Source organism: Neovison vison, chromosome 9 (genome assembly GCF_020171115.1).
Source record: "Neovison vison isolate M4711 chromosome 9, ASM_NN_V1, whole genome shotgun sequence".
NCBI classification, from domain to species: Eukaryota; Metazoa; Chordata; class Mammalia; order Carnivora; family Mustelidae; genus Neogale; species Neogale vison.
The window spans coordinates 35812125-35829881 of NC_058099.1; the positions used below are offsets into that span (position 1 = coordinate 35812125).

At 49.8% G+C, this 17757-nt stretch overlaps 2 protein-coding genes across 3 annotated transcripts; one reads left to right on the top strand and one right to left on the bottom strand.

The window, feature by feature from the left end:
- The first annotated feature begins 52 nt into the window (after window positions 1–52).
- GBA2 (glucosylceramidase beta 2) lies at window positions 53–11798 on the top strand. The gene is made up of 17 exons (XM_044265399.1): window positions 53–681; window positions 4417–4508; window positions 4802–4917; window positions 7052–7270; window positions 7561–7800; window positions 8002–8104; window positions 8266–8419; window positions 8511–8636; window positions 8838–9010; window positions 9244–9348; window positions 9553–9660; window positions 9764–9915; window positions 10043–10149; window positions 10299–10441; window positions 10520–10635; window positions 10730–10921; window positions 11203–11798. Exons 1-17 carry the CDS (start codon window positions 347–349, stop codon window positions 11494–11496), a joined length of 2775 nt encoding a protein of 924 aa, XP_044121334.1. The 5' UTR covers window positions 53–346; the 3' UTR covers window positions 11497–11798.
- On the bottom strand, window positions 11665–17640 carry CREB3 (cAMP responsive element binding protein 3). Of its 2 annotated transcripts, XM_044265404.1 has the most exons (9): window positions 17413–17640; window positions 17162–17309; window positions 17019–17086; window positions 16816–16905; window positions 14733–14839; window positions 14553–14621; window positions 12503–12587; window positions 12327–12411; window positions 11665–12249 (listed from the first exon to the last, which is right to left on the bottom strand). In XM_044265404.1, exons 1-9 carry the CDS (start codon window positions 17503–17505, stop codon window positions 11933–11935), a joined length of 1062 nt encoding a protein of 353 aa, XP_044121339.1. In that variant the 5' UTR covers window positions 17506–17640; the 3' UTR covers window positions 11665–11932. The 2 variants fall into 2 exon arrangements, with proteins under 2 accessions (XP_044121339.1, XP_044121338.1); XM_044265403.1 differs by having other exon boundaries at window positions 17019–17309.
- Between the last annotated feature and the right edge of the window lie 117 nt (window positions 17641–17757).

Below are 17757 nucleotides of genomic sequence, written 5' to 3' on the forward strand. Positions count from 1 at the left end.
GGGGCTCCTCCCCTTTCCGCGGACTCGATAGCTCTTTGGTCGGGCAAGCTAATCACCGCGGCCCAATGACGACGAGGCCCGACCCTTCCCTCCCAGGACCCAGAAAGACGACCGAGGGGGAGCCCGAGGCGGCTTCATTGCTGTCGCCGCCAACGCCGCTGCAACAACAGCTCCAAGGCTCCACAGAGACACCAGTTCACCTCGGCTTTCCCCAGCGCCCGGCTCTCCGAGACGACACCTAACTACCACAACTGCCCACATCTGGACTTGGCTGGCGAGGTATTTTGTACCAAAAGACTTGGGACCAGGGACCGTCGAGGTCGTGCGGACCCAGGATCCAGGGAACATGGGAACTGGAGTCCCAGCCTCGGAGCAGACGAGGTGTGCCAAAAGGGATCCACAGGTTTATTGCCCTGAAAATGCGGGAGGCACTGAGGCTGGGCAGGTTACAGACCTCCAGAGCCCTGAAGACAATCGACCCCAAAGTGAGCCGGGCGGCAGCAGTCCGGAGGACTCTGGGCAACTGATGGCATCCTATGAAGGTAAAGCTAACGGCTACCAGGTGCCTCCCTTTGGCTGGCGCATCTGCCTGGCTCATGAGTTTGCAGAGAAGAGGAAACCCTTTAATGCCAACAACGTCTCCCTAAGCAACTTGATAAAGCATCTGGGCATGGGCTTGCGGTGAGTAGATCTCATTGCCTACAGTATGTTAGGTTTCACTTTGTTCCAGCACAAGCCTTCCAGCAGAGGTGAGAAAGGGTGAGAAAGCAGGTGAGTGCTTTGTCCCAGTCAGGTGACCCCCCAACCCCCAACATATTCTAAGCGTGGTTTTAGGGGGTGAGACTGGGTCACATTTCTGCAACCCCCATCCTCCCAGTAACTTATCCTCCTAGTAGGAAAGAATAGGAACATCTGGACCTGCAGTCAGCCTTTCCCATTTAGGCTCCCTCTCACAAACTCCCTCTTATCCAAAGACCGCCCTTTGGTATTTGCTATACTTTGTGGCAAGGTGAGAAAGGATAGTCTGGCTGCTGCGGTGCTGACACAATGTTGTTTTATTTAGGAGGGGGAAGTTCTTGACCCTGATTACCCTGATTACCCTGAGCTGCTGGTGTACTATCTGCCTCATTTAGGCACACATTACGTTTCTTTCCTCAAGCTTTGGCTCCGGGGAGTGGGTTACAGCCTGCCTGCTCTCACCCCAAGGAGAGGGTGTGAGAGGTGCTGTTCACTCTATTCTGGGATAGCCAATCCCTGATAGAAAAAGCAAAGACCTCTGGCCAGAGAGGCAGTGCTGTAAGTGACCCCAGTAATACAGTGTTCCAGAGCCTGCATTAATGCCCTTTCCACCAAGGGTTACAGACACCCCAAGTGCTTACCCTGAGCTGTAGAACTCCTTTAGATCCCTACAGATCTCCTCTGAGTTCAAAAGCTAGTGATGAGGAGCCACGACCTACTAACAGGAACAGGTGGATATGAGGACAGAAAGCATCACCCTGAGGTCATCCTGAGTCAACCCACACTGTAAACACAGGTGGCGATGGAAGTATAAAGGTTGGAAAACTCAGCCCTAACAGCCTCTAAACTAGGGGGTCCTTCCCTCTCTGTCAGTGCTGTAGGGCTGGGCTGGGTAGCCCATTTACCTAAGCCCAGCTCCAAGCAGTGGGAAGGACCTGGCACTGCCTGGGTATCTGGCTCCTTTGCTAGATCCTGTGGGTGGCTTGTACCAGAGAACAATCATCCCTCCAGGCTACTTCAGAAACTGACTCAGACTGACTTTGACCCCCAAAGCTTCTGGGTTAAAAAAGATGGAGGGCTAGCGTGCTGAGAGAAGCACACTGGGGTGCATGTGGCAGGGATACTGAGATCAGGAACAGGCAGGCATCCTAGCCCCTCGGTCCCTCAGTGTGAGCTGAGTCAGAAGCCTGAAACTGTGCTCAGCCCCCTGGACCTTGGCTCCACATGCAGGATAGGGTGGACGTCACCGACGCAGGTCTTTTAGAACAGAACGTAGTCCTGCATTGAGGAGAAAGCAGGAGTGAGACAAGGAACAATTCTGAATGATAATTCTTAAATTGGGGCTGACATATGGAGAAGGCCAAATAGGTCAGGAACGGCCAGCTGCCAAGTTAAGGGAATGAGACATGAACCCTAAGAGGAAGTCAGACTGGGGGTACTTTAATCAGGCGTTGCAGCAAGCCAGCATTCTCTTGGCCTCATTGTGGGAAGAACTCCATTTTGATTGCTCTCCCTTCTAGCTAGATTCCATTGGTTCATAAGTATTTATTTTTTTTTTTAAGATTTTATTTATTTATTTGACAGAGAGAGGGATCACAAGTAGGCAGAGAGGCAGGCAGAGAGAGAGAGGAGGAAGCAGGCTCCCTGCTGAGCAGATAGCCCGATGCGGGACTCGATCCCAGGACCCTGAGATCATGACCTGAGCCGAAGGCAGAGGCTTTAACCCACTGAGCCACCCAGGCGCCCCCATAAGTATTTATTGAGTGCTTGTTCTATGCAAGATTCTCCTTTGTTCAGCGTATCTCCCTGTCTTGCATTTCTCCCTTGCTGCCCTAATGCCTGCTGCACCCTCCCCTCTCTTCCCCAGTTCTTTCTGGCCTCTAGTTTCAAAGTCCAGTTTACTCTAAAACAGCAGGACTTGATGCCTTCCCTCTTCCTTCCCCTACTCCCAGAATGTATCCTCCCTATTCTGTAATCACATTTCATCTCCCCTTGCTCCTCTTCGTGTTCATCTGTCTAGTGCCCCAGTGCTTGTATAATTATTGGTAAATTCAGCAAATACTTAACCAGCTCCAGACCATGTGCCTTGCCTGTGGTTGAAGCTGCGGGTAATCAACTAGTCTTTGTCAGTATCCCTTTCCCCATGGTATGTAAAAGTATGTCAGACTTACATGAGGAATGCTTAGAAATAACAAGACAGTGTCTGATGGGAGTTCAGATAGTGTATGTAAAGGTCATGATCATACCTGACACGCATACTCCACTTGGTGGCTTTCCCACTTGTTACACCATTTGCTCTTTCAACCATTCCATGAAGTAGGTAGGATAGGAGGTACGTCATCTTGTAGATGTGGAAACTGAGGCTCTGAGGAGTTACTTACCCCAATTATATGGTTACAGGTGATATGCTTGAACGATGGGTATAAAATAGGTGGGTAGGGAGGACAGTGGAATTGGGAGAGTCTGGTGGGGGAAGGGTTGCTTAGTGAGGACCCAGTCTGAATGAGGATTTATAGGGCTTGAGATTAGAAGTTAGGCTGAAATAAATGTCAGAGCCTTGAATCCCAAACAGAATCATTTGTCTGTTGGAGTTATGACAAGACCAGGAAAGTGTGGGGATTTTTTTAGGCTTTACTAGGACGTTATAAAAGCACAGACTCAGAAACCTTACAGTTTAAACACTAAACTTTTAAAAAAGACTTAAAATGATACGCCCCAAAATGTAAATACTGGTTGTCTATGGGTGGGAATTTTTGACCTTTCATCTGGTATATTCTACAGATTTTCACTTTTTTTTTTTTTTTAAAGATTTTATTTATTTATTTTACAGAAATCACAAGGAGGCAGAGAGGCAGGCAGGGTGTGGGGGGTGGGAAGCAGGCTCCCTGCTGAACAGAGAGCCCGATATGGTCCTCGATCCCAGGACCCTGGGATCATGACCCAAGCCAAAGGCAGAGGCTTTAACCCACTGAGCGACCCAGGCACCCCCAGATTTTCACCTTTTACAACCAGGAAGACAAACAGTCATTTTAAAAAAGAAGAAAGTTATCTGAGCAGGCTGTGCCTATTGGGGGGGGGGGTGTGGTTGGGAAACCAAAACTGGCCCTTTCAGCACCTCAAACAAAAGCTCCTGGGCTAAACTCAAGCAGTAGTAGTGGAATTAGAGGTGAGGCAAGGTCAGAAAGCTCCTGAGGAACAAAGGGGAGAAACAAAGACAGTTCCTTGCTGTAAACTGGGGTGACTGGGAAGATGAGAGGACTTTGAACTGTGGAGAGATAGAGAGCAGGAGAGATTTGGAAGTGAAGGGAATGGGTCTTCTGCAGACCCGTTTAATAAATAAATAAATATATTCTAAATATTTTTATTTATTTATTTTTAAAGATTTCATTTATTTATTTGACGGAAAGAGGAAGAGTGAGCACGGGCAGGGCGAGTGGCAGGGAGAGGGAGAGGCAGGCTCTCCACTGAGCAGGGAGCCCAACGTGGGACTTGATTCCAGAACCTTGGGATCATGACCTAGGTCTAAGGTAGACACTTAACGACTGAGCCACCCTGGGGCCCCTCTGCATACCTATTTAATGGGAAGTTACACCTGGGTGTCTAGAGAGAGGCAGGTGACTGCTGCCCAGGAGGTACCGCCTCCCGCCCCTTCCACTCACACTGCCTCTTGCTCCTCAGGTACCTGCAGTGGTGGTACCGGAAGACCCAGGTGGAGAAGAAGACACCTTTCATTGACCTCATCAATTGTGTACCCCTGAGACAGATCTATGGTGAGCCTCATCCCAGCTCTACTCTGCACAGAGAGGGCCCAGCCTCTGGGGCTACTGCAGAGCTAGGCAAAGAGGCTTCCACTTAAGCACGTTGTACCACCCCATCGCTGGGGTTTTCTCTCCCCAGCTTTGCTGAGCTATAATTGACACAAAACATCCTGTAAGTTTAAAGTGTACAATGCATTGATATGATATTCCAGTAGTTTTCAGAAAAACTCATCTTTATCATCTAGAAAGAAATGGGCTTCTTTTCCTCTGCCATGCCCCACTAACCATCCTGATTCTACCTCTAGGTTGTCCTTTGGGTGGCATCGGGGGAGGCACTATCACCCGAGGCTGGAGAGGTCAGTTCTGTCGTTGGCAGCTTAATCCTGGAATGTACCAGCACCGGACAGTCATTGCTGACCAAGTAAGAACCGGGAGGTGGAGGAGAGGTCCAGAACAATACCCCAGGTCAGGAAGAACCTCTTAGCCCGTGTAGGATGTGGAAGTTAGATGGGCACATGTGCACATGGTTCACTCTAATAAGTATTTTCAGGATGCTTTCCGTGTGCCCAGCCTTGTGCTAGGATGTACTAGGAATAAGATACTCCAAGAGGACCCATTTCTTAAAAGCATAAAGAGCCCTAGCACCCCGTGTCCTCCAAGAGACATAAATGTCTCTTACGTCCTTCACTGTCCCAGCTTCACTAGCTAATCCAGTACCCAGCCACAGAGGGTGCAAGGAATTCCCAGATCACTTAACGTGGTTGAAAGAGTATTTAGTAGGACCAGAAGGGAAAACAAACCCCAAAGTCTATAAATGCGTGGGGAATAAAGATGTACAGAATACCCACTATTCACCCTGATTTGCCAGCCTTCAGCCTGAGCTCAGCTCCTCTGCTGCTGATCACTCCTCTGAAGGTCTCCCTCCAGAGAGACCTGAGACCTGAGAGCCTGGGAAGCCCCTCCTCTCCCAGGCATAACTCTCTAGCCTTTTTCCCTTCTCAGAATCTTCACTCTATTCGTTCATCACATCTGGGCGTTCAGTTGCCAGAGTCATGTGGTCTGCCTTTCATCATCATCTCTCCAGCACCCTCAGAGGTGGAGCTGTCCACCACGTTCCCATTTCCTGTCTGAGGGATGCCTCCAGCTTTCAGCTCCTCTTCAAAGAAAAAAATGACTAGCCGACCTTGAGTCCAATTAATGACAATGGCCTTCCTAGTGCAGGTTTACCAGCCCTGCCCAGTGCCCCAAGCTTCCTCTCTGGCTCATCCATTAGGTATCCTGAGGGGAAGTGCCTTCCAGAATCATGACTCTAGAGTTAAAGTAATTATTGCATACTTAACATGTGCTAGAGATTGTGCTATGCATTTTGTACGATATTTAATATTTAAAGACAGTCCTACAAAGTAAGTACCATTATTATGCCCATTTTATAGAGGAGGAAACTTGAGATCCAAAGAGATTTTAGTAAGACGCCCAAAGTCATGTGGTTGGCAAAAGGAAGTACACTGGGATTCAGAACTAGCTGTGTCTAGAGCAGTGTCCCTTTTTAAAAGGCCATGGTCTTAACCATTCTCTGCCATTCCAACAACATAAAAAATTATAGTATACATACATTAAAAATGTAAGGCATATTTTCAAGCAAGGGAGGAGATACTAACCCCTCATAGACCCTATGCTCCAGAAGCTTATATTTTTATTAGAATGGGACTTTGAGAAAATGGAGACTGTGAGACCATGTAAGAACCAAAATGAGAGGGATAGATAGTACACTGAGAAAAAAGGGACACTGCTCTAGACTTTACCCATTTTCTCTCTACACATGCCAGCTGTGCCTGTCTCTGGTGGTGGAGGCATAGTAGAGAGGGGGGCCTCAGTGAATTGGAGAGGGCCTTGCCCTCAATGAACCCACAGAGCAGTCAGAGAGTCAGAATGTAAACAAAAACATTATAACATGCTAGACTAGAGAGGTAGGGGGACATACAGGGCAATGACTCATTGCTTGAGGCTGGAGATGGCATTTGGCCTAGGCTTTGAAGGATGAAAGGTTTCACCAGATGGAGAATGAGCAGGAGCAAAGGCACGAGGAGGAAATGTAGTGTGTTCAGGGAACAGTGAGTATTTGACATGATCAGAATATAAGTGCTTGAACAGGTCATGAGTATAATGGGCAGGAACAGGCCAGATCAAGGACCTTCAAAGCCAGGTAGAAGAGTTTAGACTTTAGCCTGAGGGCCATGGGGAGTCACTGAAACATAAATACAGATTAGCATATCTTGATTCTTCTGTAAGAAAGATCACGCTGAGACCAGATGGGGGGAGGCAGAGCATAAACACAGATATGGTGAGGGCACGAAGACCACCATAGGAAGAAGGGAAAGAAAGCCACGGAGAGAGGAAGTAGGACCTGATGGTGACTCACAGTGTGGGAGAGGGGCCGAGTGGATGAGCGAGGCTGCGGCACAATGAGAACTCCCGTAGGCTCAGAAAGGGGAGAGGAGATGAGTTTGAGGTGCCTGTGGTTACCCCATCCCAGCCTATCTGCCTTCTTGGTTTAGTTCACAGTTTGCTTGCGTCGGGAGGGGAAGACTGTGTACCAGCAAGTCCTGTCTGTGGAGCGCCCAAGTGTCCTGCGCAGCTGGAACTGGGGCCTGTGTGGGTACTTCGCATTCTACCACGCCCTCTATCCCCGAGCCTGGACTGTCTATCAGCTTCCTGGCCAGAATGTCACCCTCACCTGTCGCCAGATCACACCCATCTTGCCCCATGACTACCAGGTGAGGCTCCCACTGTGTTTCCTCCATTGCCCTCCCTTCCCTGAGATCTGTCTCTGCTGTAAATTCCACAATCTGTGAAAGAGAGGGGACTGGAACATGACATCATGCTGGTTTTCCAGGACCTCCACTCAGTGGTAAGACAGCCTGCCTGGGAATATGGGGAGATGCAGGTGGAAACTAAAGAGAGTCCCCTGGGGGCAGGGGTAGTATTTGAGCCAGGTCGTGGGTGTGGAGGAGTGGGACTAGGAGGAGCTACACTGGACCGTCTGAGTACGATCTTTTGCTCCCAGGACAGCAGCCTGCCTGTAGGAGTCTTTGTGTGGGATGTGGAAAATGAAGGGGACGAAGCCCTAGATGTGTCCATCATGTTCTCCATGCGGAATGGTCTGGGGGTTGGAGATGATGCCCCCGGGGGATTGTGGAATGAGCCCTTCTGTCTGGAGCGTGATGGGGAGACTGTGCAGGGGCTGCTGCTGCATCATCCAACTCCTCCAAATCCCTACACGATGGCCGTGGCTGCGCGGCTCACGGTACGTTCCAGCCTACTCTAGACCTTACCCCCATGTCCTTCCCCTCAGCCTGGCCCTGGTGCACCCCATCCCTGAGTCCCATCCTCACTACCGCCCTTAAGCCTGTAGAACTTGGAGGTGGGAATTACAGCGGGAACTGGAGAGGTAGCCCGAAGCCAGCGTACTTGTGGAGCTTCCCCTGAGTGTTTGGCCCCTTAACAGGCGGATACCACGGTAACCCACATCACAGCCTTTGACCCTGACAGCACTGGGCAGCAGGTGTGGCAAGATCTACTTCAAGATGGACAGCTGGACTCCCCCGCTGGTGATGGGGGGATCTGATAGGGAGGTGTGGGAAGAGAGGTTGTCCCTGTCTTGGGAGGAGGGGGTGAGAGACCTGGTAACAAATAGGCCTTATTTTCCCATATCAGGGATCCCTGGGACTGAAGGGGGTGCCTATGCCAATTTTTCTTGTGCTTCTCTCAGGCCAAAGCACCCCCTCGCAGAAAGGAGTAGGCATCGCTGGGGCTGTGTGTGTTACAGGCAAGCTGCCACCTCGAGGCCAGTGCCGCCTGGAGTTCTCACTGGCTTGGGATATGCCCAGAATCATGTTTGGAGCTAAGGGCCAGGTCTACTACAGGTGAAGGGACCAAGAGAGTACAGGGATCTAAGGTGCCAGAGCTCTGACCTAGAACCCCAGTTCTCATTTTTCCCCTTTCTTTCCATCCCAGGCGGTACACAAGGTTCTTTGGCCGTGATGGTAATGCAGCACCCGCCCTTAGCCACTATGCCCTGTGCCGATATGTAGACTGGGAAGAGAAGATCTCAGCTTGGCAGAGCCCAGTATTGGATGACAGGTGCCAGTGGGGCTGATCTCTTGCTTTTCTCCCGGGCACTCATTCCAGTTGGGATTCCTTGGTTCAGTCTCCACTCACCACAGTCAGAAGAGTTGGGCTGGAATTCACTTGGTGCCCCCAGCTCTGCAGAACTCCAGAATCCTTCCCTTCCTGAGAGGTCCACACTTTACTAAATTAGACCATTCCCTCCTGACTCCTCAGATCCTTGCCTGCCTGGTACAAATCTGCGCTGTTCAATGAACTGTACTTCCTGGCTGATGGAGGCACAGTATGGCTGGAAGTTCCCGAGGACTCCCTTCCGGATGAGCTGGTGGGGAGCATGTGTCAGCTCCGCCCCATCCTCCAGGAATATGGTCGATTTGGTTACCTTGAAGGTACGAGCTGCTGGTAGGCCACAGTATGGCAGGCCATAACCATGGGCCAGTTAATGCCATACCAAAAGCGAGGATGGTGGGTTTTGCCTACCCCAAGGGACTGGTTGGGATGAGAGAGTAAGTGGCAGCTGTGGGCTAGGCTGGTGCCCCAACCCCAACACAAGCACAAGCTAGGGAGGGGAACTGAAGGGGAAGCAGGAATTCTGGCAAGTGTATCTCCCTCCTTTCTCCAGGCCAGGAATATCGCATGTACAACACATATGACGTCCACTTTTACGCTTCCTTTGCCCTCATCATGCTCTGGCCCAAACTTGAGCTCAGCCTGCAGTATGACATGGGTGAGGGTCCCTTTTGTGCCCCTTCTTCCCTCTTACTCCGCCATACCCCTGAATCTTTGTGGTCCCCAGATTGTCTCCACCCTTCTCTTTACCCAACGTATCTGCATCCTGCTTACTGGTTCCCCTCTAGGGTCATAAACAGTTCTGAGTCCCACTTCAAGTCTGCCCGTTCCCTGCCCCCACCTTGTGTGTCTGCTCCTCCAGCTCTGGCTACTCTCAGGGAGGACCTGACACGGCGACAGTACCTGATGAGTGGGGTAATGGCACCTGTGAAAAGGAGGAACGTCATCCCCCATGATATTGGGGACCCAGGTAAAAGTTCTTACACCCCACAGTTTGCATCCCTCTCTCAACCTTTATACTCTCTACCCTACCCCCTCAATGCAAATCGGTCAGGTTTCCTCCCTCCCCACAGATGACGAGCCATGGCTCCGAGTCAATGCATATGTGGTCCACGATACCGCTGACTGGAAGGACCTAAACCTGAAGTTCGTGCTGCAGGTTTATCGAGACTACCACCTGACGGGCGACCAGGACTTCCTGAGAGACATGTGGCCTGTGTGTCTGGTAAGACATGCATGTGCCATGGCCAGCGTGCCAAGGGCATGACTGGTGTCTGGGGGAAAGTCCAGCTGGCTAGTGTTGTCTCTCTTTAGCGTTCATCTAGGTCTTCAGTGTCTTGGTCCCTCTCTAGGCTGTGATGGAATCTGAAATGAAGTTTGACAAGGACCAAGATGGACTCATTGAGAATGGAGGCTATGCAGACCAGACCTATGATGGATGGATCACCACAGGCCCCAGGTCGGGGAGTAGGGATTTCCAGGGTGCCTAAGGTGGGGAACTGGGCACCAGAAATTGTAGGCTCAAGGAAGAATGACTCATTGCTTGTTATGTTGCATGGGAGCGGCTAGAACTGCCAGTCTGACCCCCAAACCTATGTCCCTGATCAGTGCTTACTGTGGAGGACTCTGGCTGGCAGCTGTGGCTGTGATGGTCCAGATGGCTGTTCTGTGTGGGGCAAAGGACGTCCAGGATAAGTTTTCTTCCATCCTTAGACGGGGCCAAGAAGCCTATGAGAGACTGCTGTGGAATGGTGAGTTGGAGGACCCTAAGGAATCCTAAGGCAGCTCTGGGAACACAAGAAACATTATCTTGTCTTGCTCTACCCCAGGCCGCTATTACAACTATGACTGCAGCCCTCAGCCTCAGTCTTGCAGCATCATGTCTGACCAGTGTGCTGGCCAGTGGTTCCTGAAGGCCAGTGGTCTAGGAGAAGGAGACACTGAGGTGAGAAGGACTAGCAGGAGGAGCCAGAAAGGTGGGTTTTTCCTGGAGGTGGGAAGCATATCTAAGAAACCCTAATTCTGCCTTTGCCCCTTAGGTATTTCCTACCCAACACGTGGTCTGTGCTCTCCAGACTATCTTCGAGTTCAATGTCCGGGCCTTTGCAGGAGGAGCCATGGGGGCTGTGAATGGGATGCAGCCCCATGGTGTCCCTGACAGATCCAGTGTCCAGTCTGATGAAGTCTGGGTGGGTGTGGTCTATGGGCTGGCAGCCACCATGATCCAGGAGGTAATGCACCACCTTTCCATCTCTCCACCATCTCTACCTTGGGTTGGCAAACTTCCTCAGCCATCATGTACTTCTGTAGGGCCCTACCCACCTAGAAAGCTTCTCCTTTCCCCTGGCATGCCTTCCATTTTCTGCCTTCAGGCTTCTGTCTGTGGGTCAGATTTATTTCTGCCACTAGCTGGGAACTCCCTAAGGGCAGAGGCCTTGTTGTCTCTATCTGTGCAACTGAACTAGCTATTCAGGGATTGCCAAGTAAAGTGACTGACATCTCTTTCCTACAGGGCCTCACTTGGGAAGGCTTCCAGACAGCTGAAGGCTGCTACCGAACTGTGTGGGAGCGTCTGGGCCTAGCTTTCCAGACCCCTGAAGCATATTGCCAACAGCGGGTGTTCCGCTCTCTGGCCTACATGCGGCCACTGAGTATCTGGGCCATGCAGCTGGCCCTGCAGCAGCAGCAGCATAAAAAGGCCTCCAAGCCAGGAGCCCAGCAGGGCACAGGACTGGGCACAGGACTAAGCACAGGGCCTAACCTCGGACCAAAGGAAGCCACGGCAAAACCAAAGGAAGCCCTCTGACTGTGGGAGGGAGGCTCTAAGAGCCCAGCCTCCAGCCTGGCCTTTCCTCTTCATCACTCCCCCTACTCTCCAAGTCTCCTGCAACCCTGAGCCACCAAGACAATCATGCCCCTTCCCTTCTCCCCACCCAGTTGGGCCAGTAAAGAGGGGCTGATGGTGACCCAAGCATCAGAATCACTTATTTATTTCTCTCACCCAATCCCCTCACTGCATGAAATGTTTAAGGAGGTCACTTGATTCCCCCGGGCCCATTCATGGGGTGGTAGATTTACGTGGGTACAAATAAAAGACCCAGAAAGCCAGTTAAGTGTGGTGTGTTCGGACTCTCAGTCTTCCTGACACAGGACACAGGAGCTCAGGCTAGCCCTCTCCCACCCCTTTCATGTGGACCCAGACTAGGAACCTCAGGCTCTGACTTAGCCCCCCATATTCACATCTAGCCTGAGTATCTGCCCTGTAAGATAACAGATGTGGGGCTATGAGGAGGGTGCCATTCCCCACCTCTTGTGAAATTTGCATGCAGGGGAAGGACGGGACCTGGGCAGGGGGACTCTGAGGAAGGGACAGGAAGTGGTAGCTTCAGGGGAGACTCAGCACCAGGAGTCTGAGGCATGTGGAAGATCAGGCAGCAAGAGTTGCCAGGAGCCTGGAGCTCCTGGTCTGAGCTGTCCTTCAGTGCCTCTGACTGCAGGGCAGGAAGCTCCAGCTGGCGGGGATCCTCACTGGGGAGGGCACGAAGCTGGCGGGACAACACTATGGAAACAAAGACTCCTCAAGGACTGGCCAGGCTTTCCCCAGCCCTTCCTGAATGGTATTCCCAAGCCTCTCACCTCCGCGCTCAGCCAGCAGGCTCCCCCTTGTGTCAGAGGAGTACATAGCAGGTACGATGATCAGACAGAAGGAGAAAAGGAGAACCTGGAGAACGGGGAAAAATGGAGGGTTCTAGGTTGCAGCCCTGTCCCTGCCACCAGAGAAAAAGGATCTCTCCTTCCACCACCATCCTTACCAAGACACAGGTGCTGGTACTGCTCGTTTTGTTTGATATCTGAACCACCATGGCCTGAAGTCTCTTCAGCTGGTCCAGAAGGGACCTGGAAGAAGAAGGGGGACAGTGAGCAGCCCCTGGCCTGGCACCCGAGATAAACAATGAAACCATTTTGTTAAGGCTGCCCCTCCATCTGTGCAATGAATGATCTCTTTTGTTTTTTACCCTATTTTTATTTTTTTTATTTTTTTTTTTTTTAAGATTTTATTTATTTATTTGACAGAGAGAGATCACAAGTAGGCAGAGAGGCAGGCAGAGAGAGAGAGGAGGAAGCAGGCTCCCCGCCGAGCAGAGAGCCCGATGCGGGACTCGATCCCAGGACCCTGAGATCATGACCCGAGCCGAAGGCAGCGGCTCAACCCACTGAGCCACCCAGGCGCGATTTTATTTATTTATTTGACAGAGAGAAATCACAAGTAGGCAAAGAGGCAGGCAGAGAGAGAGAGGGAAGCAGGCTTCCTGCTGAGCAGAGAGCCCGATGCGGGCCTCGATCCCAGGACCCTGAGATCATGACCTGAGCCGAAGGCAGCGGCTTAACCCACTGAGCCACCCAGGCGCCCTTTACCCTATTTTTATTTTTATTTTTTTTTTTTTAAAGATTTTATTTATTTATTTGAGAGAGACAGACAGTGAGAGAGAGCATGAGCGAGGAGAAGGGCAGAGAGCGAAGCAGACTCCCCATGGAGCTGGGAGCCCGATGTGGGACTCGATCCCGGGACTCCAGGATCACGCCCTGAGCCGAAGGCAGTCGTCCAACCAACTGCGCCACCCAGGTGTCCCTACCCTATTTTTAAATGGATCCTTCCTCTCTGGACAAAATGCTTGAAGTTCCTCATTAAAACACCTTTCTGTCCTGACCTGATTTAAACTCCTTTGCAAATACCTTCAGTGGTTCTATACTGTCCACTCAGCTATTTACACAATCCTTACCAGGCATTCGATGTTCTCTTTCTGACTCAACTCACCTACGTTCAGGTTCATGCCAGACTGCGCTATACCACTTTCTTTTCTTTTTCTTTTTTTTTTTTTTTTTTTTGCCCTTTTTCTTTCTGCCTAGAGTGTTCCCTATCCTGATCCCCACCCCAGGATCCTATCTACCATCAAACATCATTTGCCCCATGGGGTTTTTCTTTTTTTGTTGTTTTTTAAAAATTAACATATAATGTATTCTTTGTTTCAGGGGTACATGTCTGTGATTCATCTGTCTTAGAAATTCACAGCACTCACCATAGCACATACCCTCCCCAATGTCCATTATCCAGCCACCCCCCCTCTACTCCAGTAACCCTCATTTTGTTTCATGAGATTAAGAATCTCTTATGATTTGTCTCTCTCGTTTCATCTTGTTTCATTTTCCCCCATGAGCCTCTGCCTTGCTCATCAAATTCCACAGATCAGTGAGATCATATGATAATGTCTTTCTCTGACTGACTTATTTCTCTTAGCATAATACTCTCTAGTTCCATCCACATCATGGCAAACGGCAAGATTTTTGTTTTTGATGGCTATATAATATTCCATTGCACATAGATACCATATCTTCTTTATCCATTCATCTGTTGAAGGACAACTAGGCTCTTTCCATAGTTTGGCTATTATGGACATTGCTACTATGAATACTGGGGTACACGTGCCCCTTCGGTTCACTACATTTGTATCTTTGATATAAATACCCAGTAGTGCAATTGCTGGGTTATAGGGTAGCTCTATTTTCAACTTTTTGCGGAACCTCCATACTGTTTTCCAGAGTGGCAGCACCAGCTTGCATTCCCACCAACAGTGCAGGAGGGTTCCATGGGGTCTTTGTTACTCCCTCCTCTCTCTTTCTGAGTACTTAAATTACTAAGTTACTTGTGAATTTGTTCCCCGTTACTATGAGCTTCTTGAAATCAGATCCCCTAAAGGCCAAGCACCAGACCCTGCATGTGGGAGCTGCCTAGTGTGAAGCAGGGGAAAGAGTGAGATGGCATAAAATGGGAAGGAGAAAGGACAATGTTAGTGAGTTACTTACAAATTCTGTTCCTCTAGGAGCTGTACTTTGTTCTGTAGCTCCAGATTCTGGGCTGTATATTTCAAGACCCTGGGGAAATAATAGGATATGGGGATATGGCCTGTGTCCCCACTTCAAAACCCAGTGCTTCCAGCTACCTCTGCTCCTCACCCCCCACCCCCATCCCTCTCCCTCTTGTACCTGCTCTCTAAACCTCCCAAATACACCTTCTTCTTCCTGCGGCTCTCTTGAGCAGACTTTTTGTTTCTAATTTTCCTCCGCACTCGTGTCAGAACTTGTTCCTCCATCTAAGAGAACACAGAAAAGAAGTCTCATCAGAAGAACACTGGACCAAAGAGTTGGACTGCAACTGAATTCAATCTTCTTCTTAATGCAGGAATCCCTTCTACAGCTTCCCTGACCTGAACGCCTCTAAAGGCCAGAGGTTAACGCCCACATGAGCCAGACCATTTTAAACAATTTTATGAATTAAAGCAACAGAAACAACACCAACAACACCAACACCACTCTCCTTGGGGCGTCTGGATGGCTCATTTGCTTGGGGATCTCTTTTTTTTTTTTTTTTTTTTTAAGATTTTATTTATTTATTTATTTATTTGACAGACAGAGATCACAAGTAGGCAGACAGGCAGGCAGAGAGAGAGGAGGAAGCAGGCTCTCTGCCAAGCAGAGAGACCCATGCAGGACTCGATCCCAGGGCCCTGGGATCATGACCCGAGCTGAAGGCAGAGGCTTTAACCCACTGAGCCACGCAGGCACCCCTGGGAGTCTGACTCTTGATTTTAGCTCAGGTGGGATCATACTCAGTAGGGAGTTGGCTTGAGATTCTTATTCTCTCTCCCTCTCCCTGTGCCCCCTACCTCACCCTGCTCGTGCGCACAAGCTCAATCTATTAAAATAAATTTTTTTAAAAATCTTCCTTATCCTGAGCCAACAAATGATTTCTATCAATTGGACTTACATAGTATCTATCTCTGAGTCCATATAGAATGAACAGTCTTTATTTTAAGGCACTTAACATTTTTTCATAGTTAAAAATCTGGGCATAAATTTCAACTCCTCACCTTATCTTCTCTCCTTGAGATGGACAGCATCCTCTTTTTTTGTTTTTGTTTTTTAAAGACTTTATTTATTTATTTGACAGAGATCCAAGTAGGCAGAGAGGCAGGCAGAGAGAGAGGAGGAAGCAGGTACCCCACTGAGCAGAGAACCCAATGCGGGGCTCGATCCCAGGACCCTGAGATCATGACCTGAGCTGAAGGCAGCGGCATTAACCCACTGAGCCACTCAGGCACCCCTGACAGCATCCTCTTAATATCTGTCAAAGATCTGGGTTCAAAACTAGACACTAAGATGTGCTCTTCTGGCCAGTATAAAGGATAGTAAGACGGTCATTGCCCTTCTAGAGACAACACCTCCACTGATACAGCCTTTGAACCCCACTCACTTTCTTTTTTTTTTTCTTTTTTTAAAGATTTTATTTATTATTTATTTGACAGACAGAGATCACAAGTAGGCAGAGAGGCAGGCAGAGAGAGGAGGGAAGCAGGCTCACCACCGAGCAGAGAGCCTGATGCGGGGCTCGATCCCAGGACCCTGGAATCATGACCCGAGCCGAAGGCAGAGGCCTTAACCCCATGAGCCATCCAGGCGCCCCCCCCTCACTTTCTTAGTCATCCCCAACTGCTAACTCATCTTATACTTTTTTTAAATTTATTTTTTATTTAATTTCGGCATAACCTCACCTTATACTTTTTAAGAAATTAAAATTCTCTCAACTTTTCTGTACTGTTGATTTCACAACAGTACCACAATACGGTGCTTGTAAAGCTGCCTCTCATTGCTTGAAACTTTAAAACTTAAAACTTGGGATTTTATAATTATTCTTGCTATTAGTCCAGCCTTGATGAATTCTAAAACTTAATTCTACCGTTCAGCTATAGGTGGATTTCGATGAGGCACTGAAATCTAAGCATCAGGGGGCCCTTTGCTTGCACAGTCCTTTCCAGGTCCCTATACCAAGGTTGCATTGATGATTTCTTCTTTCTTAAAGAGAACACCAAAAATTTGTATAAACCCCACGAAACCAGGATTTACCTCTGCATCTACCTTATTAATGACATGTTCCAATTTCCTACTAGCAACAAATGGTCTAAGTTTTCTAAACTCAGTCCGTCCTGTAATTAAATTAACAGAAGTGGGGGCTTGAGACTCAAACCCCGCGCCACCCCCCAGCTTTCACTCCCACCAATGAGAGTCTTACCTTAGTAAGAGGAAGTGTCCCATGCAGAGTAAGCCCCTCCTTCTCCAACAGCCTCTTCTCCTCATCTGTCAGTATCAGCCTAGCAATTTCCTGGGGTTACCAGGAGAGGTGGGCAGCAGAGTTGTAAGGGGAGGTCAGAAAGGAAAGGGGAATCCGCCCCCACCCCCTGCAATGTGGGAATAATCCCGCCATAAATCAACTACCTGCTCTGCAGGCTCCTCCACACGCAGTGGAGTCGTCTGAGCCCCCTCTTTTCCATAGTTCCCACCATCTGCAAAAGGGAAAGTATAAATAGCCAGGCCCACAAGTCTCTCCTCCCACCAAACCTCACTTATTTGAGACTCACCTAGATCTATGGAGACATGCTGCTGTGAGAGAGAGTACGTGTGATCATGGAGAACAAGACAGGAATCAGAGGAGCTAAAGTCGCTCAACGATGCGGCGGGACTCAGCAGGGAACTCAGGAAATCCTCTGCCTCCCATTCACTCAGCGTCTGCACAAGATTCAAATTAACAAGCCCTGACCTATTATTACCCACCGCCTCATGAACGCGGTCCCAGCAACCCCTCGCCTCTCTGACTCACAGCCCCACCCACCTCGGAAAGTGGCTGTTCGGCCCCCAAATCTCCGCTTTCCTCTAGCAGGAAGTCCAGCAGGTCCTGGTCACCCAAGTCCAAGGCCAGTTCCATACCCGGTTATGAACGGGAAGGATGGGCAGAAACACAGAAGTTCACCCTACCACCTACTCGCTGCCCTGAACCAGTCGCTCTCAAACCACACCAGCCCCCTAGACTCGATCCTCCGCAACTTCCAACACCACGGAAGTGACGCTCCTACCCCCGAGACATTCCGGGACTTGGAGTTCCCTTTGACGCGGAAGTAGCTTAGCCGCTGCACGCCACGTCCCGGGAGCGACGCAAATAGAGGGGACGTCTCTGCGG